The sequence below is a fragment of the Erinaceus europaeus genome, chromosome 1 (genome assembly GCF_950295315.1).
Source record: "Erinaceus europaeus chromosome 1, mEriEur2.1, whole genome shotgun sequence".
NCBI lineage: Eukaryota > Metazoa > Chordata > Mammalia > Eulipotyphla > Erinaceidae > Erinaceus > Erinaceus europaeus.
In genome coordinates, this window is record NC_080162.1 from 68,946,070 (window position 1) to 68,965,609 (window position 19,540).

Consider the following 19,540-nt stretch of genomic DNA (forward strand, 5'->3'; position numbering starts at 1 on the left):
AGTTTGGGGGGGGGTGGGCTTTGAAATACTTTGTATATGAGTGGAGAATAAGACAGTGAAATCATTCTGCATAAAACAGCAATTGTGAACCTATGAAGTTAAATATTTATCAAAACCCATGAAACGCTACAGCAATGAAATACTAAAGTTAACTTTAACTAATATAATGCATCAGCTTTGGACCTTCAATAGCAACATATAAAACACATTACAGCAGAATGCTAACAAAAAAGGAAAAGCGAAGAGAAGATATTTGACCACTCTGTACTTTATGCGCCATTTTTTGTACTGTAAGCCCTCACAAGTCCACTGGTCTTGGAAATTATTACTTTAATCAAAAGGACTTAAGTAAGAAAGTGAGTCCTGGAATAAGTTCTCTTGCTCAAAGGTAGCCTGTAACGTTATGTTTTTCTCCCATCAATAAGTGAAGCACTTGGGCACAATGATTTCAGGACTGTAAACTATTAACACTAAAGTCTACTTAAGCAAATAGCTCACATCCCAAGGATAAAAAGAAATGAGAATGTTCCTACACTGTAGGAACACTGAGTTCAAGGGTATTCAAGGGTATTCAACTCTTATCCAATTCTTCAAAGAAATTTAGTTCATGTTAATAAAAAAGTTCAAGATGTCAGAACTCGATAGGCCTTTGAGAATTTTCTAGACCACGCCATCCTTTAGGAAAGAGGCGAGAGAAATAAAGCTAACATATTAAGATCCAAGTCGTTTGGTGACATCACTGAGTTCAAATTTGCCTTCAGTTAATAGCCCCAAACTTGTCATATGAGGCTGGCAAGTAAAAAGTCCATGCAAATGCAAGAGGTAGGTAGGAGAATCTAAGAGTAAGGACCACTGGGCTGGGGAGACAGCATAATGGCTATGCAAATGTCATTCATATCTGAGGCTCTGAGATCCCAGGTTCAATCCCCAGCATCACCATAGACTGGAGCTGAGCAGCGCCCAGGTTTAAAGTAGTATTTGTGTCTGTGTGTATGTGTATGGGGTGTCAGGTAATACCCCATTTCATTTAAATCTCCTCAGGCTAATTTCTTACATTCAAAAGACCGAAGTCCCAAAGTTCTCCCAGTTCAGGATTGGCAGATAGACCGGGTCCGACTCTGTTGCCTTTCCAAGGAAATGCACGCCGGGGACCCTTGCCAAAGTGCCGCGGTTCACTTCAGTCACAGTCTTCCTGTTGTCCCCTTGCAGGACCAAGTATTAGCTTAGAGTGTGGGCTGGAGACTTAGCTTCTCTCTGGAGGAGGCGGGAACAAGAACCAGTACAACATCCCAATCAGAATTGCAAACCTCCTCCAAGTTCTTTTTTGGCGCTTCTATGATGTAACTTCCGTTCACAGACGCCAAGAGATGGGAGGGACAGAACGCAGTGCAACCAATCCAGGAGTTTGTCCTAACGGAAGTTGTGAGATTCTCGGAAGTTGTCGGGGTTCGGACCGGAAAGCGGAAGCGGCGCGCAACACGTGGGGGCGGTACTGATCGGAGGGTTCTGTGTCCCCTGGATCTAGTGGTCTGAAAGACTGGCAGCGGGAAAGGCGGTGGACTGGACGAGAGCCGACAGACTTTGCGGAGCTCAGAGATCAGCTGATCATCATGGAGGCCTCAGGGGAGCAGCCGGGTCCACCGCCAGCGCATCCCGGGGACCACTGCATCCGCGACGGCGACTTCGTGGTGCTGAAACGCGAGGAAGTATTCAAAGCCGTGCAAATCCAGCGGAGAAAGTAAGTCTGGGTCTGACCTTAGGAGCTCTCCGCCCGCATCTTCTAGATTCCGTTTTCCTCCAGGTTTCTCTACATAGCCCTTTCACTAGGGTCCTAATCTTGACTCAGGATCCCCAGTCGTGTCTCATCATTTCCTCTGGATCTTATACGAAGACTCCCTCTTTCCATGATCTCATACCTGGCCCTCTGTCTTAAGTATCCGACTCGGTATTTCTAGAGTTTCTTTCCGATTTGGGGGTGCCTCCACTCAATCCCAGACACACGCACCTTGCCCTCCACGTTCATCTCCATCTCCTGTCCCAGGGATCTTCCTCTAGGTTCTCACAGAATCCACTTTCCTCCTCAAAGAGCCCAACCTCCACTGACTGTTACACTAATCCCTCAGTCAGGATTAATTACACAAAATTGAAACCTCTCCGCCGTTGTCTGTCTGGCGGTGCTCTTTCCTCTACCCAGCCAAACAGAAATGCATGTCTACCAGAATAATATTAAAAGACAACTTCCCATATAACGTAGAGTCCTTCCATCGTTTTTTCATCAAAGAATAGGAGGCACAGGAAAGTTACGTTGTCCACAGTTTGCTTAGAGTTTAAGTGCTCGGCGTTTAGTTTGGTTTGTGAACCTGCCGATTAATCTGTTTTACTACCAGAAAACAGGCAGCTTTAGTAACTTTTTGGTGGGGAACAGGTAGTGAGATAAATTCAAAAATGACTTTTTGTGGCAAAAGAAATGATTGGGAACTAAGCTAGTTTACATGAAAAGTACAATCAAGCTTTCCTTTTTTAAAATAAATTTCAGCTAAGGTAATAGGAGGTTGTCCAATCCTACGTATCAGGTATACCGCATTATATCACTATCATTAGAAGTCTAGTTACCTTCTACCACTGTAGAATTGATCCGCCTTACCTGATTCTCCCACCCTTCAGCCTCTTTCCCAATGGTAACCACCAACCTATTGGTATTGAAAACTTTTGTTCTTTTATTTGAATTAATTTAATTTTGAGTTGGATTATTAAAGTACTTTGATAAGAAGTCAGTTGAGTACAAAGTAGGGACAGCTTTCTACAAATCGTGTAGCTAGTTTTGGTGAGATTTGGAAATTCTGTTAAGTGCTCTCTTCAAGTGAGTTATTTTACTCCTGCATGAATTGAACTATTGACTAGTAAAAATAAGCAGGCATTATAAGAAAACTAATTAAATGAACAGTCAACAGCACCAGCCTGGTAACAATGAAGCTTATATGTACAGGTACCAGTTCAGAAAAGAGAAGAAGAGAGTTTTCTTTTTCTTTTCCATAAATCTGGTAGCCATTAATAATTACCAGAATTCTGCATTGAGCTCAAAACTCCATCTTCAGACTCCCAGGCTGAAGATTTCATTTTGGTGTTAATTAGAAAGCTGTTATGAGTGTTCTTCATCATAACTTAATCACTTTGTGTTCTAATTAGAAATGCAAGCTTGCATCCAAGTCTATAATTTGGAAGGTGTTACTACAAATTTTTTAAATCCCCTCCAAAGCCCTTAAGTTGTAAATACGTAGTTTGATGTATGATCCCAAAGCTACTCAGCTGTATAATGAACAGGTGAACTTTGATCTTCCTTTCTCATACTGTCCAAGTTTTTTGTTGTGTGAGAGAGAAAGATCAGGACATTTCTCCCACATTTTATGTAGCACTAATGATCAAACCCAGGGCCTTAGGCTTGGACCCACTGCCCTACTGCCCAACTCCTCTTAGTTTGACTCTTAATAATGTGCTCTTATAAATAAAAGATTTGTATTACCAAAGAGATGAATGGTAGCATCTTTAATCTAGAAAGCACTCTTTAGGCATTCACTTAGAAACACTTTCGTCCTCATTTTTTTTTTTTTTGGCAGAAGTCATAGCATTAGTTTCAATTTTATTTAGACAATTACTCTCTGAGTCCAACTGTACCCAATACCAGCTCTCCTTTCACCGTTCCCTCAGGGATACATTCATCTGATTTGAGCAGAAGCAATTCTAGTTCTCTGAGGAGACTGAGGACCCTAATCTTTGCCAGTGAAGACATGACTTCACACCTCTCTGGCATTTCTGTGACTAGGACTGTGACCTCCCGTCATGCCGATTATTTGTAGTGACACACCCTCTTTGCACATCAGACCATTTATTGAGACGGCTAAGCCCAATCCAGCTGAAAACTCCGTTGCTTGAGAGATGGCCAGGATACACATCTAGGATTAATTTAAGTATCATTTTCTCAGAGGAAATTTATATAAGCAAATATTTTGAGTGTCAGTTACATGTTCGTAATAAGGAAGCCAACGAAGAATAGAAATCTCAATCACTTTAGATCTCACAGGAATTCACATGGATTGCTCCAATGAGAAGATTGAATGAACATGTGATACACATATAGAAGGGTAGTAAAGTTTAGAAAAGCCATTAAAGAATAATGAAGCACCCAGGGACTGGCAGTGGTGGGAAACTTGCAACAAGGGAACCTGAGTGATATGACCCCTGCATTGTGTCATGATCATCCTCTAGTATCACAGAGTAAAGAAGTGAAAGGGTGGGATAAAGCACGGAATTAACCAAATATGTCTGTTCCAGGATTTAAAGTTCTGTGTTTGGAAGCTAAGTAGGATTTCTGTAGTCTACTCCTCTTTGCTGGGGTAGACTGTGTGGTAAAGGAAAATGAACCGTGCTTTGGCATCAGGCCTAAATTTGAATTTTATTTATTATTTTGTTGACCAGAGAAGTGCTCAGCTCAGACTATTGGTGGTTCTGAATCAAATCTGGGACCTTTCAAGTGCAAGTCTTGTTAGCTGTTTGTCCAGCCCAGATTTGCACGTTAACTTCCACTTCGTAACTATGAGTCTTGGCTAATATGTTTTGTTTTATATATATATATATATATATATATATATATATATATATATATATATATATATTATAGAGAGATTAAGAAGAAGAGAAATACCTGCAGTGCTGCTTTACCACTCTTGAAACTTTCCTCCTATAGTTGGGGGCCAGGGCCTTGAACCTGGGTCCTTGTGCATTGGGTCATGAGTGCCCTCAACCAGGTTTGCTACCACCCAGCCCCTTTAAAATCCTTTTCTCTGAACCTCAGATTGCTTATCTGAAAACAACTGTGTTTTAGGATTACTGTGAGAAGTACAATTTTACAAGTCTGAAATATACTTCCTAGCACCTGGTTACCATTTAGTAAATGTTAGTTTTCCTGTTTTTGAAGCATAAGATTTTTTGGTTTTGTAGGATTTCTCTTTTAAATTGCAATATGATTTAAAAAAAAAAAAAAGAAAAAGAAATGTAACGGGAAGACCTAAAGCTGCTTGGTTCTCGTAGACCATCATCAGTGTTAGGTGCCATTTTCAAATGAGTGGCTTGCTGTTAATGTTTCTTTGATTCAATAACTATAACTTGCTTTGACTATAGAAATTTTCAAAGAAAGTGACCAGTTATGTTAGGGAATTTGTCTAAATCCTGGCCATCTCAGTGATTGTTTGAAGTTTTCTCATGTAAATTACTAGGGATCCCACAGTTTGTACCTAGTGACCTAGCATTTCTGATGACCCTCTGTGCTGTTCAGAAAATGTGAAAGCCTATGAATTTGGACTCCTTTTTTTTTTTTGTTAATATTTATTTTATTTATTCCCTTTTGTTGCCCTTGTTGTTTTATTGTTGTAGTTATTATTGTTGTTGTCGTCGTTGTTGGATAGGACAGAGAGAAATGGAGAGAGGAGGGAAAGACAGAGAGGAGGAGAGAAAGACACCTGCAGACCTGCTTCACCACTTGTGAAGCGACTCCCCTGCAGGTGGGGAGCCGGAGTTCGAACCGGGATCCTTATGCCGGTCCTTGTGCTTTGCGCCACCTGCGCTTAACCCGCTGCGCTACAGACCGACTCCCCTCTTTTTTTTAAATTAATTTTTTAATTATCTTTACTTTTTAGATAGAGGCAGCCAGAAATCGAGAGGGTATAGGAGATAGAGAGGGAGAGAGACAGAGACAACTGCAGCCCTGCTTTACCACTTTCAAAGCTTCCCCCTGCAGGTGGGGACCAGAGGCTTGAACTCAGGTCCTTGCACATAGTAACATATGCGCTCACCAGTCCCCATTTGGACTTTTTGTCAGAGAAAATTGGGATCAGATCAGTGTCTCCTAAGAGAATTATCTTTTGTCCTTATTTCTCATTCCAAAGTCATTGTTTCTGTGCTTGTTTTACTAACTTTATGTCTGCCCCAGCCCCATTCTATAATTTGTGTGCCAGCTCATGTTCAGGGATAATGCTATTTTCACCCTTCGTGGAAGACTGTTTTGAAATAAATTTGTAACATGCACTCAAGTAGATGCACCACCGCTCAGCCCCTTGAAATAAATTTGGTTGAAAATAAGTTTTCTTTTTTCCTTTTTTTTTTTTTTTTTGGTCGGCCTCGGTGCCTACACTACGAATCCACTGCTCCTAGAGGCTATTTTTTTCCCTCTTGTTGCCCTCGTTTATCATCGTTGTTATTATTATTGTTGTCAGTTTTTTTGGATAGGACAGAGAGAAATTAAGAGAGGAAGGAAAGACAAAGGGGGAGAGAAAGATAGACACCTGCAGACCTGCTTCACCACCTGTGAAGCGACCCCCCCTGCAGGTGGGGAGCCAGGGGCTAGAAGTGGGATCCTTATGCTGGTCCATGCGCTTAGCGCCCTGTGCGCTTAACCCGCCACGCTACCGCCTGGCGCCCGGAACATAAGTTTTCTATGCTGAACACAAGTGAGATTTAGCTAACTGCTTGCATTTTCTTCTCCAGAAAAGTAACTTTTGAAAAACAGTGGTTCTATCTGGATAACATCATTGGCCATAGTTATGGAACCACATTTGAAGTGACCAGTGGAGGAAGTCTTCAGCCTAAGAAGAAGAAGGAGGAGCCCACTTCAGGTGCACTACTTAGGGTATATCTAATAGGTGTTGAATAGGCTGTGTCCTCAAAAAAAAAAAAAAAAAACTACATTCATTGTCAAAGAACTGTAGCTGTGTGGAATGAAGCATAAAAGTCTGCCTTTGATGCTGACATAACTGGATTCTCACTCCAGTCCATCACTGACCGGCTCTCTGACCTTGAACCAGGCGTACAATCCCATTAGTCCTTGTCACTTCATTGTTAGAGCCCTTTCAGTGCTCACACGCTAAGCAACACCTGTGTGATAGTTAACTACAGGGTAGAATTGAAGAGGTCTGGTATTGAATACAACTGATGTGGTTTAAGTTGAGGCTTTGTCACTTGCCTTATAACCTTGGGCAGTGTTATTTGGTTTCTCTAACTCTTTCATCCTCATCTGTAAATAAGTGAGCATGTTTATTGCCTTTGCTGTGGTGAATGTGCCTGCTATCTGACATATAGAAAGTTCTTAACAGTGCCTTATCTGTCGTATGGGCCCCATGATTTTAACTATTATTAAAATTAAATACCTAAACTCTTGTTAAAATAAACATAATGTTTGTTAATAAAATAAAAATGCTGAAATAACAATCAAATTAATATACTGTTAAAATTTAAATAGTTCTTTAACATCTGTGCCGGGATAGCCTGAGGGTACTTCTTCGGGAGATGGCAACTACCCAACACATCTGTATTTTCATTAAGCTTTAGTTTACTAAAGACATGATAGACATTGTGAGTATAGTAATTCAGGAGACAGGTGATCTCAGAATTTACTTAGTGGGAAACACCGAAAATATTAAGTATATATGCACACATCATAATTTTAGATGATGCTGTGTGCTTTGAAGCTGAATAAGGCAAGGGAAACAAATTACGAGTTGAATAAATGAGGTTGAGATTATGAGCTCAGCCTTGAGTAATGAAAAGGATGCAGCAATCTTTCACTATAGGAACATTTCAGAGCCGCTTGCGCTAGACCCTGCAGTGGGGTTGTGCTTGATTTGCTTAAGGAACGGAAAGGTCAGTGTGGCTAAAGTAAAAGTAGAAAATATAGCCAGATCATATACAGCCCTGGATACCATATTTGGAAAGAATTCTAATTGCCATAAAAGCCACTCACTGTAGAGTAGTGAAGCCGTTTAAATTAAAAAAAAAAAAAAAAAAAAAAACTTTGGTGCAAGTTCTCCTTACTCTGATATGGAGCAGAAAGATAAGTTAGGAGCTCAGAGTACTCCTGGCAACAAAGGATAGTGGGCTGGGGTGAGGACAGTGGATCTGGAAGGTCAAGTTTGAGTCACTGATGGGCTGGATATAATTTTTTAAAAAATAATTCAAAAAAAATTTCACATGATAAATGTCATAGAACAATTTCCTTCCTTAGAGACCAAAGAAGCGGGAACTGATAATCGAAATATAATTGATGATGGAAAGTCTCAGAAACTTACTCAAGATGACATAAAAGCTTTAAAGGACAAAGGCATTAAAGGAGAGGTAAAATTAAAAGGATGTGTTCTGTTTTTGTTTGGTATTTAGGAGGTCGCTTGATTTTTCAAATCATCTTACCTAAGTTAAAATGTAAAAGCACTTCTGTTTATAATAACTTGCAGTGTACATGCTTCAGTGCATCCAAGATTTTACATCTTATATTCAGGGATATTAGTCAGTGACATTACTAATACTGTGAGTGGGAAAGAATTTACTAATTTAGTGCCTGGGAGAACTTCCCTTTGATTATCTTTAATAAAGATTCAGTGTCTTCAGGGAAGATTTTATTTATATATATGTATATATATATTTCTATGAAAGAGCTTCATTATGCAAGTCAGTTCACTGAACCTAGACACATTTAGTTTTTTTAAATTTTTATTTATGATTTAAAAATGATTGACAAGTCTACAGTGATAGTACCCTGAATTCGCCTAATCTCATCATTTGATTAATAAGATTATAAGGTAACAGGGTTATGATTCCATACAGTTCCCATCACCAGAGTTTCATGTTAAATCTCCTCCATTAGAAACTTCCCTATTCTTTATCCCTTTGGAGGTATGTACCAAAATTCTTTTGGGGATGCAAAAGGTGGAAAGTCTGGCTTCTGTAATTGCTTCTAGGAATGATAGCTTTTACCTCTCTTCTCCCCCTTATTGTTTACTTCTTTTCTTTTACTTTGGTGTGAATGTAGTTAAAAAGTACTTGAATTTTAGTACAAATTCTGGCTACGATATAAAAATACAAAGTTAACCCAATGGGACTTCTGTGATAGAAGAACTGGAGAATTCAACCTTTGGATACATTCTAGGGTAAGAAACCTTTGAAATGTTCTGTTCTGTGAAAATAAAGTTTCAGGAAATCCGCTTGTTTCTTTTCTTGTAGGAAATTGTTCAGCAGTTAATTGAGAATAGTACAACATTTCGAGACAAGACAGAATTTGCTCAAGATAAATACATTAAAAAGAAGAAAAAGAAGTAAGTGAGTTTTTAATTTCCAGCACTGTATGTTCCAGACCAGAGTGTGCTCTCATTCCATCCCGTCATACCCTCTCCCTGCCCTTCCCCAACTCACTACTCAGAAAATAAATGGCTCTCTCTCTCTCTCTCTTTTACTGATATTTATTTTCATTTTTAACATATCATAATTTGGACTGGGCACATTTCATTAAGTTTATTTATTTATTTTTACCAGAGCACTTCTCAGCTCTGGCTTACAGTGGTGTGGGGGATTGAACCTGGGGTTTTGGAGCTTCAGGCATGAGAGTCTGTTTGCATAACCATTATGCTCTCTACCCTCCGCCCAATAAATGACTCTTTTTAAAAGAAAATAAAGATGAAAACATTGAATTTAAAAATATAAATTTTTTTTTTTTTTTTTTTTTTTTTAGAGACAGAAAGAAAATGAGAGGGAAGGGGGATGTAGAGGAGAGAGAGAGACACCTGCAGCACTACTTCACCCACTTAAGAAGCTTTTCCCCTGCAGGTGGGGAACAGGCTCAGACCTGGGTGAACTCCACATTTTAAAGCCAGTTATTTTAATTAGTTTTTTTCTTCCTTCAGATATGAGGCCATCATTACTGTTGTGAAGCCATCTACCCGAATTCTTTCAATTATGTATTATGCAAGAGAACCTGGAAAAATTAAGTACGCTTTGTTTCCTTTCAAAAGTATAATTGGGGGAAAATATATCTTACAGAAAGTCATGATTTTAAGTAAAATGAAAAACTTGCTCACCTGCATAAAGTGTCCTCCTATTTCATACATTGTAAGTCCTTTTTACTGTCGCCTCCAATGCAATCAATCTTATCAGCATAATTTTTATGAAACAGAAAACTTGAAATGATAATTAAGGGGCTGGGTGGTGGTGCACCTGATTGAGTGCATGTATTACAATGTGCAAGGACCTGGGTTCAAGTCCCCGGTCCCTACCTGCAGGGGGAAAGCTTTACGAGTGGTGAAGCAGGACTGCAGGTGTCTTTCTGTCTCTCCCTCTCTATCACCCCCTCCCTCTTGATTTCTGGCTGTCTCTATCCAATAAATAAAGATAACAAATTTTTTTTAAAGTTTCAAAAAAAAAAAGCAACGTTTGAAAAAAAAAAAGAAAATGATAATTAAAAGAGAAGATTTTACTTAGCTGGAAATGAATGAAACTTTTGTTGTTGTTCTTTATCTCCTTAGCCACATGAGATATGATACACTAGCCCAGATGCTAACATTGGGAAATATCCGTGCTGGCAATAAGATGATTGTAATGGAAACATGTGCAGGCTTGGTGTTGGGGGCAATGATGGAACGAATGGGAGGTGAGATTGAACATCCTCAGGTTCATTAAGACATTGCCATGAAATGAGTAGAAGGTCCTAAAAATGTCAAATTTTTTGAGCAGTAAGGTTGAGTTCCTACAAAATGAATTGCCACTGTAACTCCTGTTCCCAGCACAGTCCACACCTCTCAGCCTATGATGTGTTGGCATCTTCAGATGGATTTGTTTCTTTCTAGCTATTTATCATTGGGAATGGTTCTGAAGCCTTTAAAGGAATTTGACCTCCAGGATAGGAATTACAGGAAAATTGGATAGCTGGTGCTCATTTTATTTGCTTGCATTGAGAGATGGGATAGGAAGAAGACGGGTGTGTTCTGTCCTGGAAAAATACTACTAAGTTTGGTTTGCCTGCCTTCTTGTTTATCTACCCTATTTGAGGATAAACTAGGTAGGAGAAGCTGAAAGCCAATCACCAGTAATGTGAAGTACAAATCTGTGTGATAACGGGGTTTTTACTGTAGTGTCAAGAGGGAATAAGCTTCTTTTAAGACTTTCCAGTTTCATTTAAAAAAATTTTTTTTAATCAAGACTTTTTTTTTATCTCTTTGGAATTATTTTATCCTTATAAAGAATGTTCAGAAACTCCCAAATTGACATTCAGAGGTGCTACATTATCCTTCAGCCTCTGCACAAAGTAAAGTAACTTTACTGTCTTACTGTGGAGGAATCTGAGACTTTGCATAGTCTATACTAACTTCCATTTGAACAAATGTTTATTTGTATTATCTGCTCAGGTTTTGGCTCCATTATTCAGCTGTACTCTGGAGGTGGACCTGTTCGGGCAGCAACAACGTGTTTTGGATTTCCCAAATCTTTCCTCAGTGGTCTTTATGAATTCCCACTGAACAAAGTGGACAGTGTCTTAAGTGGAACATTTTCCGCTGAGGCTTTATCTTCAGAGCCAAAAGACAGTGCTTCAACTGAAGAAAATAATGGCACACTGGAGGAAAAACAGACTTCTGAACAAGAGAACGGAGACAGCATGTCAGAGGCCCCAGAGAGCAATCACCCAGAAGAACAAGAAACAATAGAAAATGTTTCTCAAGATCCAGACTATAAGAAGCCTAAAGAGAGAGGAAGCAAAAAGGATTATGTAAGAATGTTAAAGAGTCCCCAGCACCCTCATAACATTTCTGTAGGGCCTCAATTAATGTCATTTAAGTTATCTAATGCAGTTTGTTTTTGGAGCGTCAGCTCCCATAATGGTAAATGTCAGAACAGATGGAGAAAGGATGTGCTCGTGGGTGTACATGCAGGTACAGCTGAATCTTTAGGATGGAGCTTTAGGACACAGAAACATCACATAGGTAGTTTAATGATGGTATTATACGGACTTTCTTGTGTGTTTCAGCTTCCTTATAAATGACCTATGTGTCAATCCAGGTTGATAAATATTGTTGAAATATTTTTGACAGACCAGCATTTCCATAAACCTAACTGAATGACCTCTGCGTTGGTTTCTTATTTTTCTTTTTGAAGATTCAGGAAAAGCAGAAGAGACAAGAAGAGCAGAGGAAACGACATTTAGAGGCTGCGGCTCTGCTGAGTGAAAGAAATGCAGATGGGTGCGTGATGAAAGAATGCAGGAGACATCTTGGTGCTTGGGGCCTCTGCTTCCAACCGATGAGCATTTTCTTCCTGCATGTCTGCCTTGACTTTAGTGGGAGTAGAGATGATGGTTCTGTCTTCAGTTTTTAAATAAATATGGCTACATTTGGCAGAGGCTGGGAAATTGTGCTGGTTTCATAATTCTTAGAAAACAATTGGAAATTTTTCATCTGATAGTGCTTCAGATGGGACAGATTAGTCTGCCTATATGCAGCTTGTGGGGGCATTCAGATTAGTGGGAATCTGGCTAAGCATGACAAGCATGAGGGAAAACCTGGTAGCAGAACTAGATTCATATATCTTCAAATCTAGTATCACAGTGCTGCACTTGTTCCCAGATTTTTTTTTTAAATCACTGCCAGTAAGAGTTGTCAAGAACCATGAACGCTTGTAATCTAATTTGTATTTTCTAGAAAATAATAGCTCATGATTTTGTTGTATTTAGAAATGTTGTATTTAGAGCACTTCCTTGGTTGAGTCATGCAAATAAACGCATGATGGTTTTATTCTGCTTTTGGAGGACACCAAGAAATAATTTGTGTTAACATTTTCCTTGCAGTTTAATAATAGCTAGCCGATTTCATCCCACTCCACTGCTGTTGTCTTTGCTGGACTTCGTAGCCCCTTCAAGACCATTTGTGGCCTACTGTCAGTATAAAGAGGTAATACTGAAATAGGATGGACAAGAATTTTTGCATTTGAAAGTTGATTTTCAAGTTGCAATCCCTGAAATAATTCTTTTCTTTTTTAATCTCTATTTTCCCTTTTGTTGCCCTTGTTGTTTATCGTTGTTATTGCTGTCGTTGTTGGATAGGACAGAGAGAAATGGAGAGAGGAGGGGAAGACAGAGAGGAGGAGAGAAAGATAGACACCTGCAGACCTGCTTCACCGCCTGTGAAGCGACTCCCCTGCAGGTGGGGAGCCGGGGGCTCAAATCAGGATTCTTACGCCGGTCCTTGGCTTTGCGCCACCTGTGCTTAACCCGCTGCGCTATGCCCGAAATAATTTTTTTAACATTTATTTATTCCCTTTTGTTGTCCTTATTGTTTTATTGTTGTAGTTATTATTGTTGTCATCGTTGTTGGATAGTACAGAGAGAAATGGAGAGAGGAGAGGAAGACAGAGAGGGGGAAAGAAAGACAGACACCTGCAGACCTGCTTCACCGCCTGTGAAGCAATCCCCCTGCAGGTGGGGAGCCGGGGGCTCAAACGGGGATCCTTCCTCTGGTCCTTGTGCTTTGCGCCACGTGTGCTTAACCCGCTGTGCTACCGCCCGACTCCCCCTGAAATAATTCTTAACAACTCTACTTATGCCTTCAGCCTCTGTTGGAATGCTACACCAAACTTCGGGAGAGAGGAGGTGTCATCAACCTCAGGCTGTCTGAAACCTGGCTCAGAAATTACCAGGTATGTGTCCTGTATAGCCAGGAACAGGAGCTGTTCTTCTGAGTCCTGAGAGCTGTTAAACAGAGAGAACCCTGTTTCTATCTACAGAGGTGTCTGCCAGTGAGAAAATAACCCTCTTGTCTGCTGTAATGTTTTTGAAGTTGTTTTGGTTTTGTTTTCTTAGTATTTATTGATGGTCTTTGTCAATTCAAGCAGGTCCTCTGAAATGCAGAAGAGCTTTGTCAGGAGAAATGCCTTTGGAATAGATATAAGGAGAGAGGAAGCAGGATTAGGCAGGAGAGCTATCGGACCATGATGTAGGTCTGATGCCTATAAAAGATGGGGGGGAAAAAAGGAAAGACTCACAGTGCTGCTTTGAGAAAGGCTTAGTCAGGATGGTTCCTTACATTTCACGTTTAAGGAACCATATGCTGGGCAGAATTGGTCTAGTCTTTCATCATGTGCTCAATTACTAACCTGGGATAGCCTCAGACTTTGTGCTGCTTGAGAGCCACACAGCCTGTTGAAGTGAACTCTGACGGAAGCACTTCAGTGGCTGTCATGTACCCTAGTTTAATCAACCATACTCCAGAGTCTTGGGTAGGTAGCCCTGTTCTTGAAGGCCATCGTCTTTGGCTATAGTAACAGGAAAGAATGAAGGGGTGTTCATAATAGGGCATGTAACCTGTGTCTGCTTTTCCATGGATCCAAGCCCCACTGTAACCTTTGGAATTTCCTGGAGACAAGAAGAAGAAAACTTTACACAGGCCCAGAACAAACTATTGGCCTGTTCTGCCCCAGAAACTTGCTTCTGCTTCAAAAAGGAACAAAGCAAGTTTATTATTACTATTATTTGTATTTTATTTTTTAACATTTTATTATAGTTTTATTATGGTAGAGACAGAAAGAAATAGGATGAAGAGAGAGGGAGAGAAGAGAGACACTTGAACATCTGCTCTACTGCTTGTGCAGCTTCCATGCTGCAAGTGGAGGCTGGGTGTCAAACCTGGGTCCTTGAGCATGGTAATGTGTACTTTACTGGTTGTTCTGCCACCCAGCTCCTTTTTTACTTGTAAAGAAAGTTATGTAAACCAATTTCTATACATTCATCTATACTGTCACATGGAGGGAGGAGCTCCTTGGGAACTGTTCTGTTTAAATCATTAAGAGAATCTGTGTTATTCAAGTTCTAATTTCTGGCATGTTGTGGTTAACTTTTGCTGAAAAAAAACATGATGTGTGTCTCTGTCTTGATTAGGTTTTGCCAGATCGAAGTCATCCCAAACTACTGATGAGTGGAGGTGGGGGGTACCTTCTCTCAGGCTTCACCGTTGCCATGGACAACCTAAAAACAGAACCCAACCTCAAATCCAACATAAGCACTTTAGAGTTACAAAAGACTGAAGAGCCAGCAGCTAAAAAAAGGAAATGCCCAGAACCTGACTGTTAACTTTTCAAAAATTGCTTTGATTTTGTTGTTGTTGTTCTCAGGCATTATGCAATTAGTCATTAAACTTCAAATGCCACTACTAGTTGGTTTTATTTATTTTTTTTCATACCCTAGAATAAAAATGTGTTTGTACACCTACTCCTGGAGAAACATGGATTTGGTTTGTAAAACCTCGAGTATGAAGTAGACTGATACGTACCCAATACTGTTGCTTTTACAAACATCCTCTAGGTAATTTTAGCTCTCTGTGCAAGTATCTCAAGAATTTAGACATCCTAAAAATATCTCTATACAAGATTTTGTTTATATATTAAACTAAGTGGAATAATACAGCATAGCAAAAACTTGGTGGTTTTGGAAAGAAGAAATCTGTGGTGCAAATTTCCTCTTTTCTTTCCACTTTTCAACCTAAGCAATATGGATGTGTGAGTGTGTTAAGATTTATGGTACCAAAAATGTCCACCCTGTTTCCTTTGGTGGAATAATTTTTTTTAAAAAAAAATATTTGATGTTATTATTCTAATAGTCAATGACTTAGAAAAGTTTTGAAATATTATTTTACTGCTTTTTGTTGTTGATAGGAAGGCGTAGTAGTATACTTTAAAAAATTAATTTACCAATATCCTCATTTTTTGTTCTGGGTAAAGTGATTAGAATTTTTGTATGCTTTTCATTAAATAGTCCCTCCCCCAGAGTCTTAATGGAGATATATATGCACATATGTTCATATGTATTTGGATGTTGGTATGCATACATATACAAATGTGTTGATACACACATACACAAACACATGAAGACAGAAGCATGTACTGTCTGTGTGAACTTTGATAAAATTTAAAACAGAACTTAGACCAGTTCGGATTGCATTAGTGTCACTTCTTATCAAATGTATTTTGAAGTGCCTTTTCTAGTGATTATTAATGCTGGTTTGTTGATCTCTGGCATGATTTGATGGTTAGCCTTTCTAAGCTTTGGAAAAACAATCAAATTGTTTGGGCATCTGCTGTAGCCAAGAAATGTGCTTAGTCAAAGGCCCTTGTCTTTTGAGAATCTTGAGTCCAGCTCATTTCAACATTCTCAAGTGTGTTGTCCACCTCCATATAGAATAGATATGGATCATTCAGCAAGGAACATCTAAGGAAAAAAGAAATTGCTTCTTTTGAGTAGCATGTACTATTTTGATAATGGCCAGTGTGACTACAAGTGTAGTTCTGATTTTTTTTTTCTTGAAACGATTTTAAGTAATAAAAGTGTTTTCTACTACAATCTGTCTGATTCACGTTATTAATGTTGTCAGTGATGCCACATTCACAGACTTTCAGCTGATAGGGGATGCATGGACTTTTGAAGAAGTATGACTAGATTTGGAAACTTCATATACATGTCCTTCCAAATAATCACCCACATTAACATTGCTCAAGTTTGGTCAAGGTGAATACAATATATATATAGATGGATTCAGTAGCAGCTGGCTTTCACTGCTTGCTGTTGTGAGAACCAACAGTTGGTAGCTCATATTTGGGTCTCAACCAGTTTCCAAGTGCTTCCCATTCAGTATGAGGGTCTGTATACCCTATGAACCCATGTGACTTACCTCTAGAGTTGACTTGTGGAGTCAGTACATAGAGCAGCAGGAAAATTGTATCTTTTTTTTCTCAAATGTATAATTCATCTTTGAGTACTGATTATTTAATTCAGTCAGTGGTTTGGGACCTCCCTTAGTGTACACCAGAATCTCTTGGGGTGGACTGATTAAGGGAGATTATTGAACCCCTGCTCCAAAGTTTCTATTTCAGTAGGTCTGGGATGGGACAGGAAAATCTGTCTCCAAGTGCAGCTGGCAAGGAATTACACCTTGAAAAACAATCCTGTTACACCCACGTTCCATGTGTAGCTAAATGCCTGATATTTTTGTAAAATGAGTGTCCACTTTAGGAGCAGATGAATGAATAATGATTTCTGGATCTTCAAGCACCAGGGGAGTTATAGGAAATAATATTTAGTGAGTACCAATCAAAAAGAACAAGGACTAGCCTGCCTAATAGGACCCTGAGGGGAAGAACTGCAATTGATAAATGGCTATACTTAACCACCAGTACACTGCTGAGACATAAAATTGCAAAATAGAAGGATAGCAGGTTGGTCTCACATCCCTCCTTAGTTCCTACTTTTCTAGCTCTTCTGAAACAAGGAGGATTAATTAAAACAGAGGGCAGGGGAGATAGCATAATGGTTATGCAAACAAGACTCATGCCTGAGGCTCTGAGGTCCTAGGTTCAATCCACCCACCCCACCAGCACCACCATAAGACAGCTGATCAATGCTCTGGTAAAACAAACTGAACAAAGGGCCAGGCGGTGATGCACCTGGCTGAGTGCATATGTTACAATGCACAAGGACTAGGATTCAAGCCCCTGGTCCCTACCTGCAGGGGGAAATCTTTACAAGTGGTGAAGTGGTGCTGCAGGTGTCTCTGTCTCCCCTTCCCTCTGGATTTCTCTGTCTCTATCCAATAAATAAAACACGCTACTATTCTAGGAGGAGGTTTGAATAGCCATGGTCCAGGAGGTGGGAATATATGAAGGCTTGGACTCCTTGCTTGCTCCATGGTCCAGGTTTTCAGCTCTCTCCCATATTCTACCTGTATAAGTGCTAACTTTAGAAGGTGGGGAGGTTGATTTGAGTTAATAACACCTTCCTCAGCTGTAAGCTTGAACTACAATAAAGCTTTTGTACCATAATGCAAAGTGGATATAGCAGTATTTGGTTTTTTTGTGGCACTAGACAGTAAGTTTCAAGAACAGGCAAAATTACGAAAGTATGATCAGTTTAAAGTAGGGGTCAGCAAAGTAGCCAGTAGGTGTAGTCTGGCCCACTGACCATCCTTTGTATTGCTTGTGAGCTAAAAAATGGTTTTTACATTTCCAAATGGTTGAGTAGGAACAGGGGAGCAAACAATATTGCGGTTTATGAAAACTGAAATTCAAATTGCAGTGCTCATGAATGAAGTTTTAGTGAAGCAGAGATTCTAATATGTTTACTTATGTTTGGTGCTTTCATACTACCGTGGCAAAGTTGAATACTTGCAATAGAGTCCATATGACCTTGAAGGCCTAAAACACATTGTTTAGGTCTAACAAGAAAAGGTGACCGAGGCACCATAGGTCCTAGGTTCAATCCCCAGCCCCCTAAGTCAGAGCAGAGCAGTGCTCTGGAAACATGCACACATGCGCACATACATACACACACACACACACACACACACACACGCTGATCATGGGTGTATGTAGTATTGAAAAAGACTGTGAATATTATAGCACAGGAGAGCAATACTTTGGAGCAGCTACAGTAGATGATATAGAACAGCAACAATAGGAATTGTACCCCTCTTATTCTGTGGTCTTGTCTGTGTTTCCATTTTATACATAAATTTTAAAAATAGCAACAAAAGATGTGATACCCAGAGCACTTTGATCATCTTCACTTCCAAGCAGCCTATTACACAACTGACTCCACACTTTCCCAGAATTTTCCTCACTAAGCTTCTAGGATACCATGACTCTTGTTTCCTAGGCCTGCATTTCTGTTATTCCTAATCATTTCTTTCTTTTTCTTTCTTTTACCAAAGCACTACTCAGCTCTGGCTTTTGGTAGTGCGGGGGATTGAACCTGTGATTTTGGAGCTTCACAAAGAGTCTCTTTGCTTAAACATTATGCTATCTACCCCCTAACCATTCCTAATCATTTTTTAAAATTTTATTTATGGGGAGTTGGGCAGTAGCGCAGCGGGTTAAGCGCACATGGTTCAAAGCACAAGGACCAGTCTGTGGATCCCGGTTCAAGCCCCCAGCTCCCCACCTTCAGGGGAGTCTCTTCACAGGCGGTGAAGCAGGTCTGCAGGTGTCTATCTTTCTCTCCCCGTCTCTGTCTTCCCCTCCTCTCTCCATTTCTCTCTGTCCTACCCAACAACGACGACATCAATAACAATTACAACAATAAAAAATTTTAAAAATAAAAGATTTTATTTACTTATTAATGAGAAAGATAGGGAGAGAGAGAAAGAGCCAGACACCACTGCCATGTGCTGCCAGGGATTGAATTTAGGATCTCCTGCTTGAGAGTCCAATGCTTTATCCACTGTGCCATCTCCTGGACCACTATTCCTAATTATTTCTGACACAAATGTTTAGAACAACAGCTGGCACCCACTCATCAGCTGTACCTCTTTTGTGTACACTTGCTCCTCAGGTGTAGGATTGAGTTTGGGAACTGGTCAAAGTAAAAGATATGGCCAGGAGGTGGCAGTAGCGCACACATGCTTTATTAGGTAACACTTGACAAGTTTGCCAAGGGTATTTTGATGGGGAGGGGAGGTCCTTCCCATGGGGATTGACTAAAGAGGGTTATGGTGGCTTCTCATTGAGTTGGATACCTAGGGCTATCCTAATCATGTACCACAAACTAGTGGCTTAAAACAACTAAATTGGGGGGCAGGTGGTGGCACACCTGGTTAAGTGCTCACATTATAGTGCACAAGGACCCAGGTTCAAGTCCCTGGTTCCCACCTGCAGGGGGAAAGCTTCACAAGTGGTGAGGCAGATCTGTAGGTGTTTA

At 40.0% G+C, this 19,540-nt stretch overlaps 2 protein-coding genes across 3 annotated transcripts in view; one reads left to right on the plus strand and one right to left on the minus strand.

Moving 5' to 3' along the window:
• Window positions 1-1,337, minus strand: part of MCM8 (minichromosome maintenance 8 homologous recombination repair factor) — a 47,220-nt gene extending 45,883 nt beyond the window's left edge. Inside the window, exon 1 of the mRNA XM_007539568.3 lies at window positions 1,055-1,337. The gene's annotated coding sequence lies outside the window, so the exon portion shown is untranslated. The remainder of the gene's footprint in view (window positions 1-1,054) is intronic.
• A 123-nt stretch (window positions 1,338-1,460) lies between these two features.
• TRMT6 (tRNA methyltransferase 6 non-catalytic subunit) lies at window positions 1,461-15,005 on the plus strand. 2 transcript variants are annotated; one of them, XM_007539566.3, is made up of 11 exons: window positions 1,461-1,738; window positions 6,538-6,665; window positions 8,051-8,160; window positions 9,043-9,134; window positions 9,720-9,803; window positions 10,338-10,462; window positions 11,217-11,575; window positions 11,962-12,047; window positions 12,650-12,752; window positions 13,411-13,497; window positions 14,735-15,005. In XM_007539566.3, the coding sequence occupies exons 1-11, from the start codon at window positions 1,611-1,613 to the stop codon at window positions 14,924-14,926; spliced, it is 1,494 nt and encodes a 497-aa protein (XP_007539628.1). In that variant the 5' UTR covers window positions 1,461-1,610; the 3' UTR covers window positions 14,927-15,005. The 2 variants fall into 2 exon arrangements, with proteins under 2 accessions (XP_007539628.1, XP_060042643.1); XM_060186660.1 differs by lacking the exons at window positions 1,461-1,738; window positions 6,538-6,665; window positions 8,051-8,160 and adding an exon at window positions 8,182-8,969.
• Window positions 15,006-19,540: the final 4,535 nt, after the last annotated feature.

Excerpts from the sequence above, each read along its gene's own strand:
- TRMT6 (XM_007539566.3), top strand. The coding sequence starts at position 1,611 with ATGGAGGCCTCAGGGGAGCAGCCGGGTCCACCGCCAGCGCATCCCGGG. Across the intron at positions 10,463-11,216 it reads AATGATGGAACGAATGGGAG|GTTTTGGCTCCATTATTCAG; the intron begins GTGAGATTGAAC and ends TTATCTGCTCAG. Across the intron at positions 13,498-14,734 it reads CCTGGCTCAGAAATTACCAG|GTTTTGCCAGATCGAAGTCA; the intron begins GTATGTGTCCTG and ends TGTCTTGATTAG.